Genomic DNA, 15,258 nt, shown 5'->3' with positions numbered 1-15,258 from the left:
ATAAAATACTGCCTGGCACTAAATGTCATTCACCATGCGTTATTTTAATATTAAGCATTCAAATAATGTTTTCCATTCCAGAGTTTAATTACATGCTAATGTTGATGATAAAGCAGAAAAGGCTACTAGCAGTACTCTGATTGCATTCAAGGGGAATTGCCCAGAAAGCCTAAAGACATGGAGGTTGAGATAATGTAAGCAGTCTCCTTTCTGTTGTGGTGAACATTGAATATTTTTATCATAGCATTGCTGCACGAAGCAGTCATTTGCAGACCTGCAGTGACGTGAAGCACATGTCACCTGCAAATAGCAGACTGCTGCGTGCATTGGTTGTTTAAATTGTGCATGATAGCGATATTGATGTATCGTTGATGTAACTTATATGTGCTTGGGTTAAAATGAATGAAAAAAACGGAAACGGATGTAATTGTGAGGAAGGAGAGGCTTTCTAGCTGACATTTTAGAATAAACTAAACTTATCGTATTAATTAATGAAGCTTTATTGTCGGTTTTTCAGTCGGATGTAAAAGTCATTGTAGGATTTCAAAGGCGTTTGGTGCCTATCCAAGGACGACAGATCCGTAGCTGTAGGCAGCAGTGTATGGTGCAGCGTAGGCCAGAGGAGCCGCTGCTGCGGTGTAGGCGACGGGGGCGGCGACTGCGGGGGCGGCGACGGCGGGGGCGGTGTAGGCGACGGGGGCGGCGGCCACGTAGCTGGCCAGCAGGCCGGGGGCCGGCTTGGGGCCGGGGGCGGCCAGGCAGGCGGCCACCACGGCCAGGACGACGATCACCTGTGACGTGCAAAAAGGAGGCTGACGTAAGCACTGCTTTCCCAGTATTTAATTACCTGTTTAGACTGTAGGGTGACGTTAAACCACTAGTTTATTACAAACAACGCCAAAAGTATGACATCCATACGGTCTGGAATACATAATAATAACCTATGCACCACGACTGTTCCAGTGTGATGTGTACATGTCCGAAAGAACAGAAACCGTGCATATAAACAACCTCCTTTGTTGTAATTTGTTCACAAGGTACAGCTAATTCTCTATCCATGAGTATTCACATTTCTTCTTAGCTAGCACGAAACACCTCTGTTTTCCAGCAGGCACTCATTGCCCCCTACCATTTGAACATCACAGATATTCTCCTGAAACCCTGTTTGGTCTAGCACTACTACGTTCCCTCCAATCAATAAAACTGAATAACTCCTGATGGACGAAGCAAGGAGAGCCTAAGAATAAGGTTAATGTAAATAAAGAAACGAACATCCAAAGGCAAATATATCTTCGACAATCAGACGTAGACATTAATTTGACAACGAAATTTCTAAACCTGCTCGTCCGGTTGTACGGATGTAAATCATTGGCTATGGGCAAACAGAATAACAAACAGTGTGTCAGTGACGTGCCACTACAGAAGGATGCTGAAAACTGAAGGACCGGTTAACATAAGAAACGAAAGATTTCTCTTTCGAATGTGCACGAGACGAAACATATGGCCAACTGTATTTGAAGAAGTGGAAACCAAGTTGGACTTCTGTCAAGGCATCGTAGAATAACTTTGAGGCGCGAACGGAGTTATACAATCTGCTTAGTACTTAATTTGCGGAACTTTCAGAGGGGATCCAGAGTGATGATTCGGAGATAGGATATTGAGAAATTATGTTTTCCATTGACTGTCACACAGTTTTCGAACTATAAATGGCTCTGGGCACTATGGGACTTAACATCTATGGTCATCAGTCCCCTAGAACTTAGAACTACTTAAACCTAACTAACCTAAGGACAGCACACAACACCCAGTCATCACGAGGCCGAGAAAATCCCTGAATCGAACCCGGGAACTATAAGTACCAACTGTTTAAACTTCGAAGCTCCTTGTCTCTCTTTCATTTAGTCATTCTCATTCATGTATCTGACTTCAAGTACAACATTTCTCGAAATACTGTGGGACTTGCAGATGATCAGAGCTTGGTGAATACAATTCTGGTGATTCTAGACAGATATAAGTTTAATGCTACGTTGTAAATACACGGAAAGATGCGATATCATTTGACTAGGTAATCTGCGATCTTTCACTGCAATTGGAAAAAAAATTATCAGAGTTTCCAAAATGAGTTATTTTTGGCGGAACTACCTCGTAATCTACCAGAAAGATTTATATCACCGCACACCCAGCTGCAGAATGAAAATTTCATTTTGGAAGCGTTCCCTATACTATAGATAAACAATGTCTCCGCAGTATCCTTTCTTCCAGGAGTGCTAGTCCTGACAAGTCTCACAGATGTGTGAAGTTTGCTAGGTAGGAAAGGACATACTGGCGGAATTAAAACGTTGAGGACGAATCGTGAGTCGTGTCGATGTAGCTTGCTTTGTAGAGCACTTATCTGTGCAAGGCAAAGGCCTCGAGTTCGAGTCTCGGTAGGGAACACAGCTTTAATGTGCAAGGAAGCATTAATATCCGATTAGGGCAATCCCGAAACCTCATCTAACATTCAGTGCCCTGGGAGAATTTGAAGAATCAAATCTTGCCGTGAGGAATCACTTGTATTGAATACACCCAAGAAATGCTCACCTACGTTACTATTATTGAATGAGTTCTCAAATGTAGTTCATCGGTCTAGGTCAGATATCAGTATGGGTTAACGGCGATGTAGAAAAGCGTAAGAGCGTCCCAGAAATATTCAATGAAGAGTATTGGGGGATGTTACAAGAGAGGCGTGCACCACGGTGAGAAGTGCTCAAATAATGTAGAGAAAGCACGTACCAAAACGAGTCAAGAAACACTATGTCCTCCGAGAAACACTTCGCTTGAATACTATATCTTCCAAATTATCTCTTTCGTCAAGGGTATGAACAGTTGAAACAACTCCAAGCATTGCAGCTGTACTAGCCTGGATACAGCACGAAGATTCATCTAGAGACTTCATGCTGTAGATGCTTACCTGCTTGTACATGTTGCTAGCTTGACACCTGCTGGTAATCTGAAGAAGCAACCTGCTGCCTCGCCTTTATATACAAAGCGCGTAAGCTCGGAAAGCATCCGACGCACGTCCAGTGACGCAGAAGGCGAAGCGACCGACCGGTGGCCCGTGGCGAGGCCAGGAGGTTGGCTGCCAATTGCATAAGAGGCAACACCTGGCCTATCTGCATCTACACTACGCAAGCCGCTGTACAGTGAATGGCGATGGATACTTAAGGTTACTATCAGGTACCTTCTGTCCAAAGCTGTTCTCATAAGGTTTGCACTGTGAATATGATTCAATCTACGGTCTATTCTCACTTACTTTCCTCCGTGAAATTGATTATGGTGATTGTAATCGATTAGCAATTTGTATCCCGTTTGAATTTTCACTCTGCCGCGGAGTACGTGATATTTTCAAACTTACTGGCTGATTAGAACTGTGTGCCGGGTTGGGACTTCTAGCTATGACCTTTGTCTTTCGCGGGCAATTGCTCTACAGACTGAGCTACCTAAGCACAGTACACTCTCCACATTCAAAGCTCAACTTCCGCACATTCATAGCTCAACTTCCACTTGTACTTATCAGTAAGTTCTTACTATCCCCTTTCAATTCCGTACATAGAACACCTAATCCAGGACATACATTGCCCGGCAAAAAGTAAACCACCAAAAACGGAAGGAGGAAATGAACGGGATATTCATTGGTAACAGGATATGTTAAGTTATTTTAGTGGTTAGAAAACAGTCAGCCGGACGTAGTGGCCGAGCGGTTCTAGGTGCTTCAGTCTGGAACCGCGCTACCGCTACGGTCGCAGGTTTGAATCCTGTCTAGGGCATGGATGTGTGTGACGTCCTTACGTTAGTTAAATTTAAGTAGTTCTACGTTCTAGGGGACTGGTGACCTCAGATGTTAAGTCCCATAGTGCTGAGAGCCATTTGAACCAAAACAGAGTCAAATTTACAAAGAGCTTGGCTACCTGAGACCAATTACCTGTACGGCGTTGGACGACGTCTGACCAGGATGGATGCACCGATATTATCGTGAAGAATGGAATAAGGTCGATGTATCACTCGTGAGGTAAACTGGCTCACTACTGTTGTAAGTGATCCTTAATATACTGGATATGTGTACAGCGGCGGGGTTGACGTCCGAGTAGGTCTCATTCATGTGCTATCACGGACAGATCTGGAGACCTTGCTGTCCACGGGTACCTCAGCATCACTCAGTTTACACGAACGTGTGCCCCGAGTGGACAAGGATTGTCCTGTTGAAACACAAAGCTATGATACTGAAGCATGAGAAGTAACACACGAGGACGCAGGATATCTGTACCAATGTGGCGTCAGAGTTCCCTCAGTCACTACTAGATGTGACCACATGTCGTACCTGAAGGCTCCCCACACCATGACGCGAGAAGTAAACACTGGAAATATTAGACTGTTGAGAATTCTCCCCAGATCGCTACAGTACTCACCGACGATGGTCATCAGCAAGTCATGCGGTGTATGATTATTAATTTAGACAAATCCGCTTCATTTTAGTATTACGTTCAGTACCACTTAAACGGATTTTTTAAAATTATCATGCCTCTCCAGTTGAGGGTGTCCAACTGCGACGGTACGTCACATAAATATTGACATTTTTAGCGGTTGTAAATCGTAGTATACTTATTTTATGATTATAATTAGTGTAAAAGATATAGTTAATGTTCTTGAAACAACTGATATGTAGAGATATCATCATTATTTAATGTCTATGAAATTAAAAAAAGATCGAAAGAGACATGATTGTACGGCCGAGGAGGAAGGACGTATTTTGTGGTACACACACTGTTTTGTTTCGCTATACGGAAGGCAGCCATTGAGCGGCTGCACATATTTTATGTAAGTTATTCGTATTTCCGCTTAAATAAACTTGTTCTTGTAATTACAAACTGAGTTTCTTTGTAATAGTTGTCACCTCAAATGCTCGCAGTGGTTAATTATTTTTAATGAGCTTTTATTTCAGTAATTTGCGCTGCGAGAAGCTCATCTTCTGATGCACCCTCTGGTCGGCGATTACGCGCCGAAGTATTAATTTATTTTTCAGGGTTAACAGTAACTGTAAATACGTCAGATTTCGTTATAAGAACCTTTTTAAATTGCAACAGATAGTTAATTTATTTTAAAGTTCATGTTTTTAAACTATACAGATTCCATGAGTTCAGTAAGTTTTATCTTGTCCGCTCCACGGCAACAATCGAAATTCTCTCAAGCCTTGCTTTGCAATCAATAAAAAGAAATTAACAAAACTACATTCAATTCAGTTAAGGGCAACTATATTTTAGTCATCACGTTCAAAATCTAAAGTTGATACATGAATAACTGAGGCCCTTCAAGAACCCGTTTCATATTTACTTATGCACATAAATAAAAGTGATAAGAAAAGACAATATCCCTGAGAGAAAGAATCATGCTGATAAATTAAAAATAAATAAATAAATAAATTATATATAATAAATAAATTATATATATATATATATATATATATATATATATATATATATATATATACACTCCTGGAAATTGAAATAAGAACACCGTGAATGCATTGTCCCAGGAAGGGGAAACTTTATTGACACATTCCTGGGGTCAGATGCATCACATGATCACACTGACAGAACCACAGGCTCATAGACACAGGCAACAGAGCATGCACAATGTCGGCACTAGTACAGTGTATATCCACCTTTCGCAGCAATGCAGGCTGCTATTCTCCCATGGAGACGATCGTAGAGATGCTGGATGTAGTCCTGTGGAACGGCTTGCCATGCCATTTCCACCTGGCGCCTCAGTTGGACCAGCGTTCGTGCTGGACGTGCAGACCGCGTGAGACCACGCTTCATCCAGTCCCAAACATGCTCAATGGGGGACAGATCCGGAGATCTTGCTGGCCAGGGTAGTTGACTTACACCTTCTAGAGCACGTTGGGTGGCACGGGATACATGCGGACGTGCATTGCCCTGTTGGAACAGCAAGTTCCCTTGCCGCTCTAGGAATGGTAGAACGATGGGTTCGATGACGGTTTGGATGTACCGTGCACTATTCAGTGTCACCTCGACGATCACCAGTGGTGTACGGCCAATGTAGGAGATCGCTCCCCACACCATGATGCCGGGTGTTGGCCCTGTGTGCCTCGGTCGTATGCAGTCCTGATTGTGGCGCTCACCTGCACGGCGCCAAACACGCATACGACCATCATTGGCACCAAGGCAGAAGCGACTCTCATCGCTGAAGACGACACGTCTCCATTCGTCCCTCCATTCACGCCTGTCGCGACACCACTGGAGGCGGGCTGCACGATGTTGGGGCGTGAGCGGAAGACGGCCTAACGGTGTGCGGGACCGTAGCCCAGCTTCATGGAGACGGTTGCGAATGGTCCTCGCCGATACCCCAGGAGCAACAGTGTCCCTAATTTGCTGGGAAGTGGCGGTGCGGTCCCCTACGGCACTGCGTAGGATCCTACGGTCTTGGCGTGCATCCGTGCGTCGCTGCGGTCCGGTCCCAGGTCGACGGGCACGTGCACCTTCCGCCGACCACTGGCGACAACATCGATGTACTGTGGAGACCTCACGCCCCACGTGTTGAGCAATTCGGCGGTACGTCCACCCGGCCTCCCGCATGCCCACTATACGCCCTCGCTCAAAGTCCGTCAACTGCACATACGGTTCACGTCCACGCTGTCGCGGCATGTTACCAGTGTTAAAGACTGCGATGGAGCTCCGTATGCCACGGCAAACTGGCTGACACTGACGGCGGCGGTGCACAAATGCTGCGGAGCTAGCGCCATTCGACGGCTAACACCGCGGTTCCTGGTGTGTCCGCTGTGCCGTGCGTGTGATCATTGCTTGTACAGCTCTCTCGTAGTGTCCGGAGCAAGTGTGGTGGGTCTGACACACCGGTGTCAATGTGTTCTTTTTTCCATTTCCAGGAGGATATATAATTTCCTTTGAATGTGACGTAACGAATCCCAACGGACGTCACACTACGTATGAAATACTGTGTCTGCCGGGGCGGAGCTGCGATTCATCACTGAACACAATTCGACGTCATTATTCAGCAGTCCATGCGTCCCACTCACGACTACAGTCCAAACTCGGCCGTCAGTATTGTGGTACTGGCGGCAGCTTACACACGGGCGGAAAGTGTCTAGGCCGGCTGCTGTTGGTCTCCGCACAACGTTGCAGGACGACACATAATATTACAGGGTGTCTGTTACTTCTGCTCTATCTGCAGGCGCAGATGTGCAGCGCTTACAATGTGCTTGTTGCGCAATACGTAAATCGCCCACAGTGACGGTCAGGAATGGTCCACTGGAATCTTGACAACGGATACGCCTGCCTTCACTTCCCCACGCAGTCCGGCATCAGGCCACTGTCACCTCCGAATGTCCCACAAATCTGTATACCAATATGGACACCAAAACGGTTTTTTTTCTAACTCTGTCAGATGATAATAATGCTGTTATACGTCAGTTGGCTTCTTTTACATGTCTTTCGGTGTGATCACCCAAAATCTGACGCCGTTCACGCCGCTTATATACATTGCCGGGACGGATAAAAACACTAAGCACGGAAAACGCTAATCCGCTGTGATTGTTGTCTACATTCTAGTGGAGAATTAAAAGTCTAATCGCTTACCTACCGCCGATGGTGGGTACTTGTGCGACGTTCTATTCGTTCGATCAAGAGTCCCACGTCCGATGAATGATATCTGGGACACCCGAAGTCGCTGTTCGGTCGTCCAGTGAGATATACACGAAATGGCGCAATAACTAAAGTATCATTTAATCTGTTATTAGTTGTTAGCACAGACTGAACAAAAGAAAGTGTCTGAATGATTCATATTATTAGAAAGCATATCTCAGCATGTGCGGTTTCAATAAAGATGTATTTATCATGTTTATAAAACATACAGTGGATCAGAGTGCCAAGATGATTGTAGTTACGAAAACATGAAAAATACGAGCCACTGTATTACAGTTTGAATAGAATAATATCTTGAAGCACATCCAACGATAACATTTCATCTAAGTAATATGAATTTTCTTTACGTAGCTTCGAAGAATAATGACGTTTTCATATTATTTCAGACAATACCTTAAAATGGAACAGTTCCAGTTGTAGAGATAGAGAAAAAAGATTCCACTGATAGAACTTTTGCGACCGTGGCTAAAAGAGGGAAAGACATAAAGCCAAATTACAAACTTGTCTCCGTGAAATCTTTCTCTGTTATGAATTTACTGTAATCAGATGTTATGTTTTCTGTGTTGTGGGTAATCTGTTTTATTAGGTGTTACATTGTCTCCCATTTTGCATACACTTTCAACTGTAGATCACAATAAGTCTCTTCTCACGTAATTGACGTTATAGACATCCCACATAATTGGTCTGTATTACCTCTACAAGCCAGAATTCTATTGCGGTTTATTTTCATTGCCTGAACAGTGGTGCAGTTATACGTATCCGCCACACGGCCGATAATCACCAGTAAATCGCTCGCGGATTGGCCGATCACCACACTGTTAATTGCGGCCTCAAATTAGGAAAACCGCGAGTGGGTTTAGATGTGTATGTGCTGAACAACGCTGTAATGGGTGGTTCAGAAAATGTATTAGAAAATATCTACGAAAGTAACGTGATCACAACAGATTTAAGCTGAGTCCAGATTTGTTATGAATTTAAAAAAGCTCTTAACTAAATAAAATTAAGCGAAATTATGGTAATGGAAGTAGCTGTGATTGAAATAGAAATTAATGTTTCATCTACCGGTCTGGCGAATCAGATTCGACCGCCGTGTGATCCTCTGCCATTCGGTGTCATGCGAATGCAGTGCGGCGTGGCTTTTGGTCAGCATATCACTTTGCCTACCGTTTTGACCTTGGAGCCGCTACTTCTCATTCCAGCAGTGCTCCAATCGAAATACTAGAATGAGTACACCCCCCCCTACCGATTCTCTCACCTATGGAAAAATCCTTAATAGTGTCAAGTGTAGAGTCTACGTCCTTCACATAGCAGGCATCAACACTGACAACACTGACAACTCGAATACAGAGGCTGACTCGAAATAACACACCAAGTACCTCAATGATGATATTGACACCGGAAGGATGGACACAGCTGCGAAGATACAAACATCGAATTCAGTTTCCTGAAATCACAAACGTTGTTCCTTTCGTTCATTAAGGAAATTCCGACATGAGTGACAGTCAAGTAAATTGCTCCATTGAAAAAGGGCGCCTGTCTGTAGTACGATGTGATCTTAACTACTGTACACAAATTATGCACAGTATGAGCGCATGGCTCACATTGCCTCAGTTACTGCAGGCCGTTGGAGCAATGACGAGTTCCTAGCGATAAGATACACAGGTGCGTCTTTCACGTTTCAAAGGTAGTCGCCAATCAGCTTAGAGTAATTAGCGGGCTGTAGTAGCGCATCAGAAATATAACTGAAAAATAAGTTTCATCGTAACGTGTTATAACCTCATTGAAAACCGAAGATCTCCGGCATAGTAATCTACATACACTCCTGGAAGTGGAAAAAAGAACACATTGACACCGGTGTGTCAGACCCACCATACTTGCTCCGGACACTGCGAGAGGGCTGTACAAGCAATGATCACACGCACGGCACAGCGGACACACCAGGAACCGCGGTGTTGGGCGTCGAATGGCGCTAGCTGCGCAGCATTTGTGCACCGTCGCCGTCAGTGTCAGCCAGTTTGCCGTGGCATACGGAGCTCCATCGCAGTCTTTAACACTGGTAGCATGCCGCGACAGCGTGGACGTGAACCGTATGTGCAGTTGACGGACTTTGAGCGAGGGCATATAGTGGGCATGCGGGAGGCCGGGTGGACGTACCGCCGAATTGCTCAACACGTGGGGCGTGAGGTCTCCACAGTACATCGATGTTGTCGCTAAAGGTCGGCGGAAGGTGCACGTGCCCGTCGACCTGGGACCGGACCGCAGCGACGCACGGGTGCACGCCAAGACCGTAGGATCCTACGCAGTGCCGTAGGGGACCGCACCGCCACTTCCCAGCAAATTAGGGACACTGTTGCTCCTGGGGTATCGGCGAGGACCATTCGCAACCGTCTCCATGAAGCTGGGCTACGGTCCCGCACACCGTTAGGCCGTCTTCCGCTCACGCCCCAACATCGTGCAGCCCGCCTCCAGTGCTGTCGCGACAGGCGTGAATGGAGGGACGAATGGAGACGTCTTCAGCGATGAGAGTCGCTTCTGCCTTGGTGCCAATTATGGTCGAATGCGTGTATGGCGCCGTGCAGGTGAGCGCCACAATCAGGACTGCATACGACCGAGGCACACAGGGCCAACACCCGGCATCATGGTGTGGGGAGCGATCTCCTACACTGGCCGTACACCACTGGTGATCGTCGAGGAGACACTGAATAGTGCACGGTACATCCAAACCGTCATCGAACCCATCGTTCTACCATTCCTAGACCGGCAAGGGAACTTGCTGTTCCAACAGGACAATGCACGTCCGCATGTATCTCGTGCCACCCAACGTGCTCTAGAAGGTGTAAGTCAACTACCCTGGCCAGCAAGATCTCCGGATCTGTCCCCCATTGAGCATGTCTGGGACTGGATAAAGCGTCGTCTCACGCGGTCTGCACGTCCAGCACGAACGCTGGTCCAACTGAGGCGCCAGGTGGAAATGGCGTGGCAAGCCGTTCCACAGGACTACATCCAGCATCTCTACGATCGTCTCCATGGGAGAATAGCAGCCTGCATTGCTGCGAAAGTACTAGTGCCGACATTGTGCATGCTCTGTTGCCTGTGTCTATGTGCCTGTGGTTCTGTCAGTGTGATCATGTGATGTATCTGACCCCAGGAATGTGTCAATAAAGTTTCCCCTTCCTGGGACAATGAATTCACGGTGTTCTTATTTCAATTTCCAGGAGTGTATATTCGGTAAACCTCGATTTAGTGAAACTTATCTCGCTCTTTTCACCCATGGCATCTACAAGACATTATTGTAGAAACAAACGGATAAAAGCCTTGTTCATTAACTCACGGAAAGTGTTAAATGCGGATTAGCATTGTTGGCCAGTAGACATTATAGGACATTACGGGCTATCAGACAACTGTCAGATGCAACAGGTACACTTTCCTTAAGGGAAGATGTCGACAGATATGAATGTAATTTCGAGCGCAACCATAGCAGATTAATAGTGCATATCCTGGAAACTATATGTTTAACTTACCCGTTTGGAAAGCTCAAGGAGACTGATGCGAGATACTTGCCAGAAAACAGTAGTGAAACGCAGGGAGACACCTGGAGGATTGACTCTTTACACAGGGACTAGCTATTCTTCCTCTACTCCTTTATTTTAACAGTGGTTATTTGCATCAACAATCATTTTAGTGTCATTATACTTGGTCTTCAGAACTTCCATCTTGTGATCAAAGATTTTTCTTTTCAGCAAGTAAATTTATTTACAGTTTTTCGTATGTTACTAACACATGAGAACGCTAATTCCAATTCGGAAGTAACTGTAACTGAAGCAGGCATGGAATTCTATAATTTCACTATGGTATTTAATAGACTGCGTAGTTACCAGTGGAAATCGCTATAAGGGCTGGGTTCTTACGTAAGGTACAGTACAATATCTGGAACGTACACATATCTAATTTGTTATGAAAGTACCAGATACTTTTACGACAAACAATCATGACTGGATTACGTAGTTTCTTCCATAACACGAGTACCAAAATAAGTTGATTGCATATCATGGATGGAATTAGGTATAAGAAATTAACTATTCTGATGTGATATGGCTTTTAGTACTTTGTCTAACCTCCGTTTTTCCTAATTACCTCAAAAATTCCCTTCGGTATTGATTTTGTTAGGGTTTGTAGTTCTTACACTGAAATTATTGCCCACTTTTCTCGTATCGCTTTTTTCGCCCCACAGGTGGCCTGAAATTGCCTTCTATTACTTTAAAACCCCTTGCAAGTATTCCCCAATAATTTTCCATGGGGTTCAAGTCTACGCTTTGTGCAGGCACGACAAGTCACCGATAACTTTATCATCAAACCACATTTTGATTATAGCAGAAACATGCACAAATGCATTATCTTGTTGACACATTAGACTTTCGTCTCCTAGGTCCTCACGCATAGTAATCAGTTGTTTCCCTAGCTTCTTAGTACGTATGTTATAGTGTAGTCTAGTGTTCAGCTATGCAATGAGTGATTTATGCATTAGCGCAGAAGGCTGTATAAACTATGACAATTCCTCCATCAAACTTTGTGCTCATTCTTACCTGCTGTTTTGTTCCCAGATCGTGCTAATAATTTCGCAGCCCTTTCAGGCTGTCTGCATTAAATTCTTACTCATCCACCGAGCGAGGTGGCGCAGTGGTTAACACACTGGACTCGCAGTCTGAAGGACGACGGTTCAAACCCGCGTTCGTCCATCCTGATTTAGTTTTTCCGTGATTTCCCTAATTCCTTTAGGCGAATACCGTATGGTCCCTTTGAAAGGGCGCGGAAGACTTCCTTCCCCATCCTTCCCTAATCCGACGGGACCGTTGACCTCGCTGTTTAGTCCCTCCCCCAAATCAACCAAGGAACCAACCAACCAACCATATCCTCGTCATCTCTGAGGTGTTCTTTTCCCTATTCCGAAGTCATGACAAATGTTTTTCAGCAACTCCAATCTAGCCATGTTTGGGTGTTAGAACAGGATTCTCCAGTCATTCTGCAGAACCTTTTGAATGAAAAATGTTTTTCATATGACAAAAATTGTCGTACACGTCTGGCTGTTATTGACAACCGTAAATCAGGAACAAGTCGAGAAGAATAACGATTTGTGGCCCTTGCTTTGTGTAAAAGAGACTGCTTCCAACCACAGATAATTTTCTATTTTGCAGATGTTTTCCGTTCTGTCCATATCGTACGCCAAATTTAACAAAATCACTGTACTTGAAAAATTTAACTTCTTGGCCATTTGACGATTAGAGTGCCGTTTCCATGAACGCACAGATTTTTGGATTTTTATAACGTGATAACTGTTTACCGCTTGGATTGACAGATTCATATGTTACGTACACAACGTGCACTATCGTTCATAGAATCTGTTTCTATCTGCAGTAAAGGAATGTACACCCACACCAACACCGCACAGAACGGACGGACTTTATAAATACTTCCACACCTCCATCACCTCCTCCACCCCCTTACTGCTATATATTGTGCTATTGACATCAGATGCGATACCATTTGACTGCAGGGGACGGTATACTGAATCTTACAATATTGCATGTACACCGTGTAAAACTATTCCAAACGGTAATGTTACTATTTCTACAGGGTGTTTCCGTGACGACGTACAAACATGTAACAGGAGGTAGAGAATGCTCCACTGAACAATTTGAGATAAGGAACCTGGGATCGGAGAAGCCAGCATAAGGAGATATGGGAGTAAACTTTTCTACTGCTTTGTCTAGCATTACTTTTTACCAGCTTACTGACAACTAACATGCTGGCAAGTTTACAAGTACTGTGCTGTTTATTTACATGTACATGCTTTATCTCCTGCAAGGAAACAAGGATAACGAACGTGATTACGAGGAAGTCATAATGCAAGTTTTGTTTGCTTTTCCTTAATGTGGCTCTATTGTGTCGTATTTACACTATCCCATTACAGAATGGTTCAAATGGCTCTGAGCACTATGGGACTCAACATCTGAGGTCATCAGTCCCCTAGAACTTAGAACTACTTAAACCTAACTAACCTAAGGACATCACACACATCCATGCCCGAGGCAGGATTCGAACCTGCGACCGTAGCGGTCGCGCGGTTCCAGACTGAAGCGCCTAGAACCGCTCGGCCACACCGGCCTGCCATTACAGAACGTTCCAAGAATCAATGACAGACCCATTCATTACTCAGTGCTGTTCAGAGACGTACAGAACAATGCGATGGAGCAGTACCGGTACAGTATCTCCTGGTCGCTGGGTTGGAAGGGGGGGTTCTATTCCAGGGCTTGCGAGGTCACCAGACCTGAATTCCCTTGATTATTTCCTATGATGATATCTAAATTCACTTAAGTTTCTGAGCCCAGTGGATATGCAATTAGTTGAAACAATTGTAGCTGCTTGTGATGTGATTAGAAAGACTGCAGGGGTATTTGTCAGGAAGTGTCAGTACCTTTTTCGTTGAAGTCATGATTGCATTGAGATTGATGGCCGTCAGTGTATGAATATTTTGTAAGATACAGTACAAATACTACGTTCATTGTGTCAGTGATGGTATTTGCTGTTAACTAATATAAATAAAAAGTACACGGTAATGTAATTTTATTCCTATTATCCCCATAAGCTGGCTTCTCCGACACTAGGTTTCCTACTTCAAATTTTTCAGTGGAGCGTCCTCTTCGTCCTGTTAAATTTTTTCACGCTCTTACTAACGCACCCAATATGAATATCCATTGCTCCATATTGATTTCCACTACTGTATATCGTGATTAACAGCACTTACACATTTCTCCATCACATATCCAAAGTTTTGGCTACGTTTTCAGAATGACATATTGGCTTCTACCTATAAGGAGTACCTCCGTTTATTCACTAATACTGAGCTTCCTAATTGTCAAAGTCGAACTGTATCTGTTCCGTCAAATATGGAGGCAAGACGATCCACTATCTTATTTTAGTATTTCAAAACACATTTCCAATTGCACACCTTTATTCGAGAGCCTTAGGGGGATGGTGACACGTTACCTACTATTAAACATAACATAGTACTCAGGACGACTATCGCGGGGCTGAGTAATCGCACGGTTTTTTGTGACGTCGTCTTTTCCTTACACAATTGGATTAAGAGAGGCTTTTGTTATGCTACAGCACCGAATGGAGATGTGTTAGAAGTCTGTGAGAGGGAAACAAGCTAAATGTTCTGTAGCTACAACGCCGAATGTCCAAGAATCTAAAACAAATTCAGGTTTTGTCAGCACACCTGAAATCAGGCTTTCCTTCGCGGAAAGAAGTAAAGCACTTCCTGCGAGATCTGTGTATGTGTAATATTACTCGTAATTCCAGTTTACATAAGCAAACTTTAATATTTTAGTGTAGGCACGTGTGAACTTACCGTTGGAACTTCGCTGATGGAGTAGCCTAAACTCAGTTGCATATTTCAATGTCAAGTTTACAGCGGTTTACTTATCCTGTTATTCGGTGGCACTTTTGTACCATATCAAGAAACTAGTAGCTGGAGAGTATG

At 44.4% G+C, this 15,258-nt stretch overlaps 1 protein-coding gene across 2 annotated transcripts in view; it reads right to left on the bottom strand.

Moving 5' to 3' along the window:
* Positions 1 to 482: 482 nt before the first annotated feature.
* LOC126094640 (cuticle protein 21-like) overlaps positions 483 to 15,258 on the bottom strand; it is a 30,845-nt gene continuing 16,069 nt past the window's right edge. Inside the window, exons 1-2 of one of the 2 annotated variants that reach the window (XM_049909134.1) lie at positions 2,951 to 2,977; positions 483 to 791 (exon numbers count right to left, since the gene is read on the bottom strand). In XM_049909134.1, coding sequence (XP_049765091.1) covers positions 561 to 791; positions 2,951 to 2,962 — 243 coding nt within the window. In that variant the 5' untranslated portion in view covers positions 2,963 to 2,977 and the 3' untranslated portion in view covers positions 483 to 560. Of the gene's footprint in view, positions 792 to 2,950; positions 2,978 to 15,258 lie in introns of those variants that run through there. The other variant, XM_049909135.1, reaches the window with a different exon arrangement.

The sequence above is a fragment of the Schistocerca cancellata genome, chromosome 8 (assembly GCF_023864275.1).
Source record: "Schistocerca cancellata isolate TAMUIC-IGC-003103 chromosome 8, iqSchCanc2.1, whole genome shotgun sequence".
NCBI classification, from domain to species: domain Eukaryota; kingdom Metazoa; phylum Arthropoda; class Insecta; order Orthoptera; family Acrididae; genus Schistocerca; species Schistocerca cancellata.
Note: the sequence above shows the minus strand (reverse complement) of the source record. Positions and strands in the feature narration are given on the sequence as shown.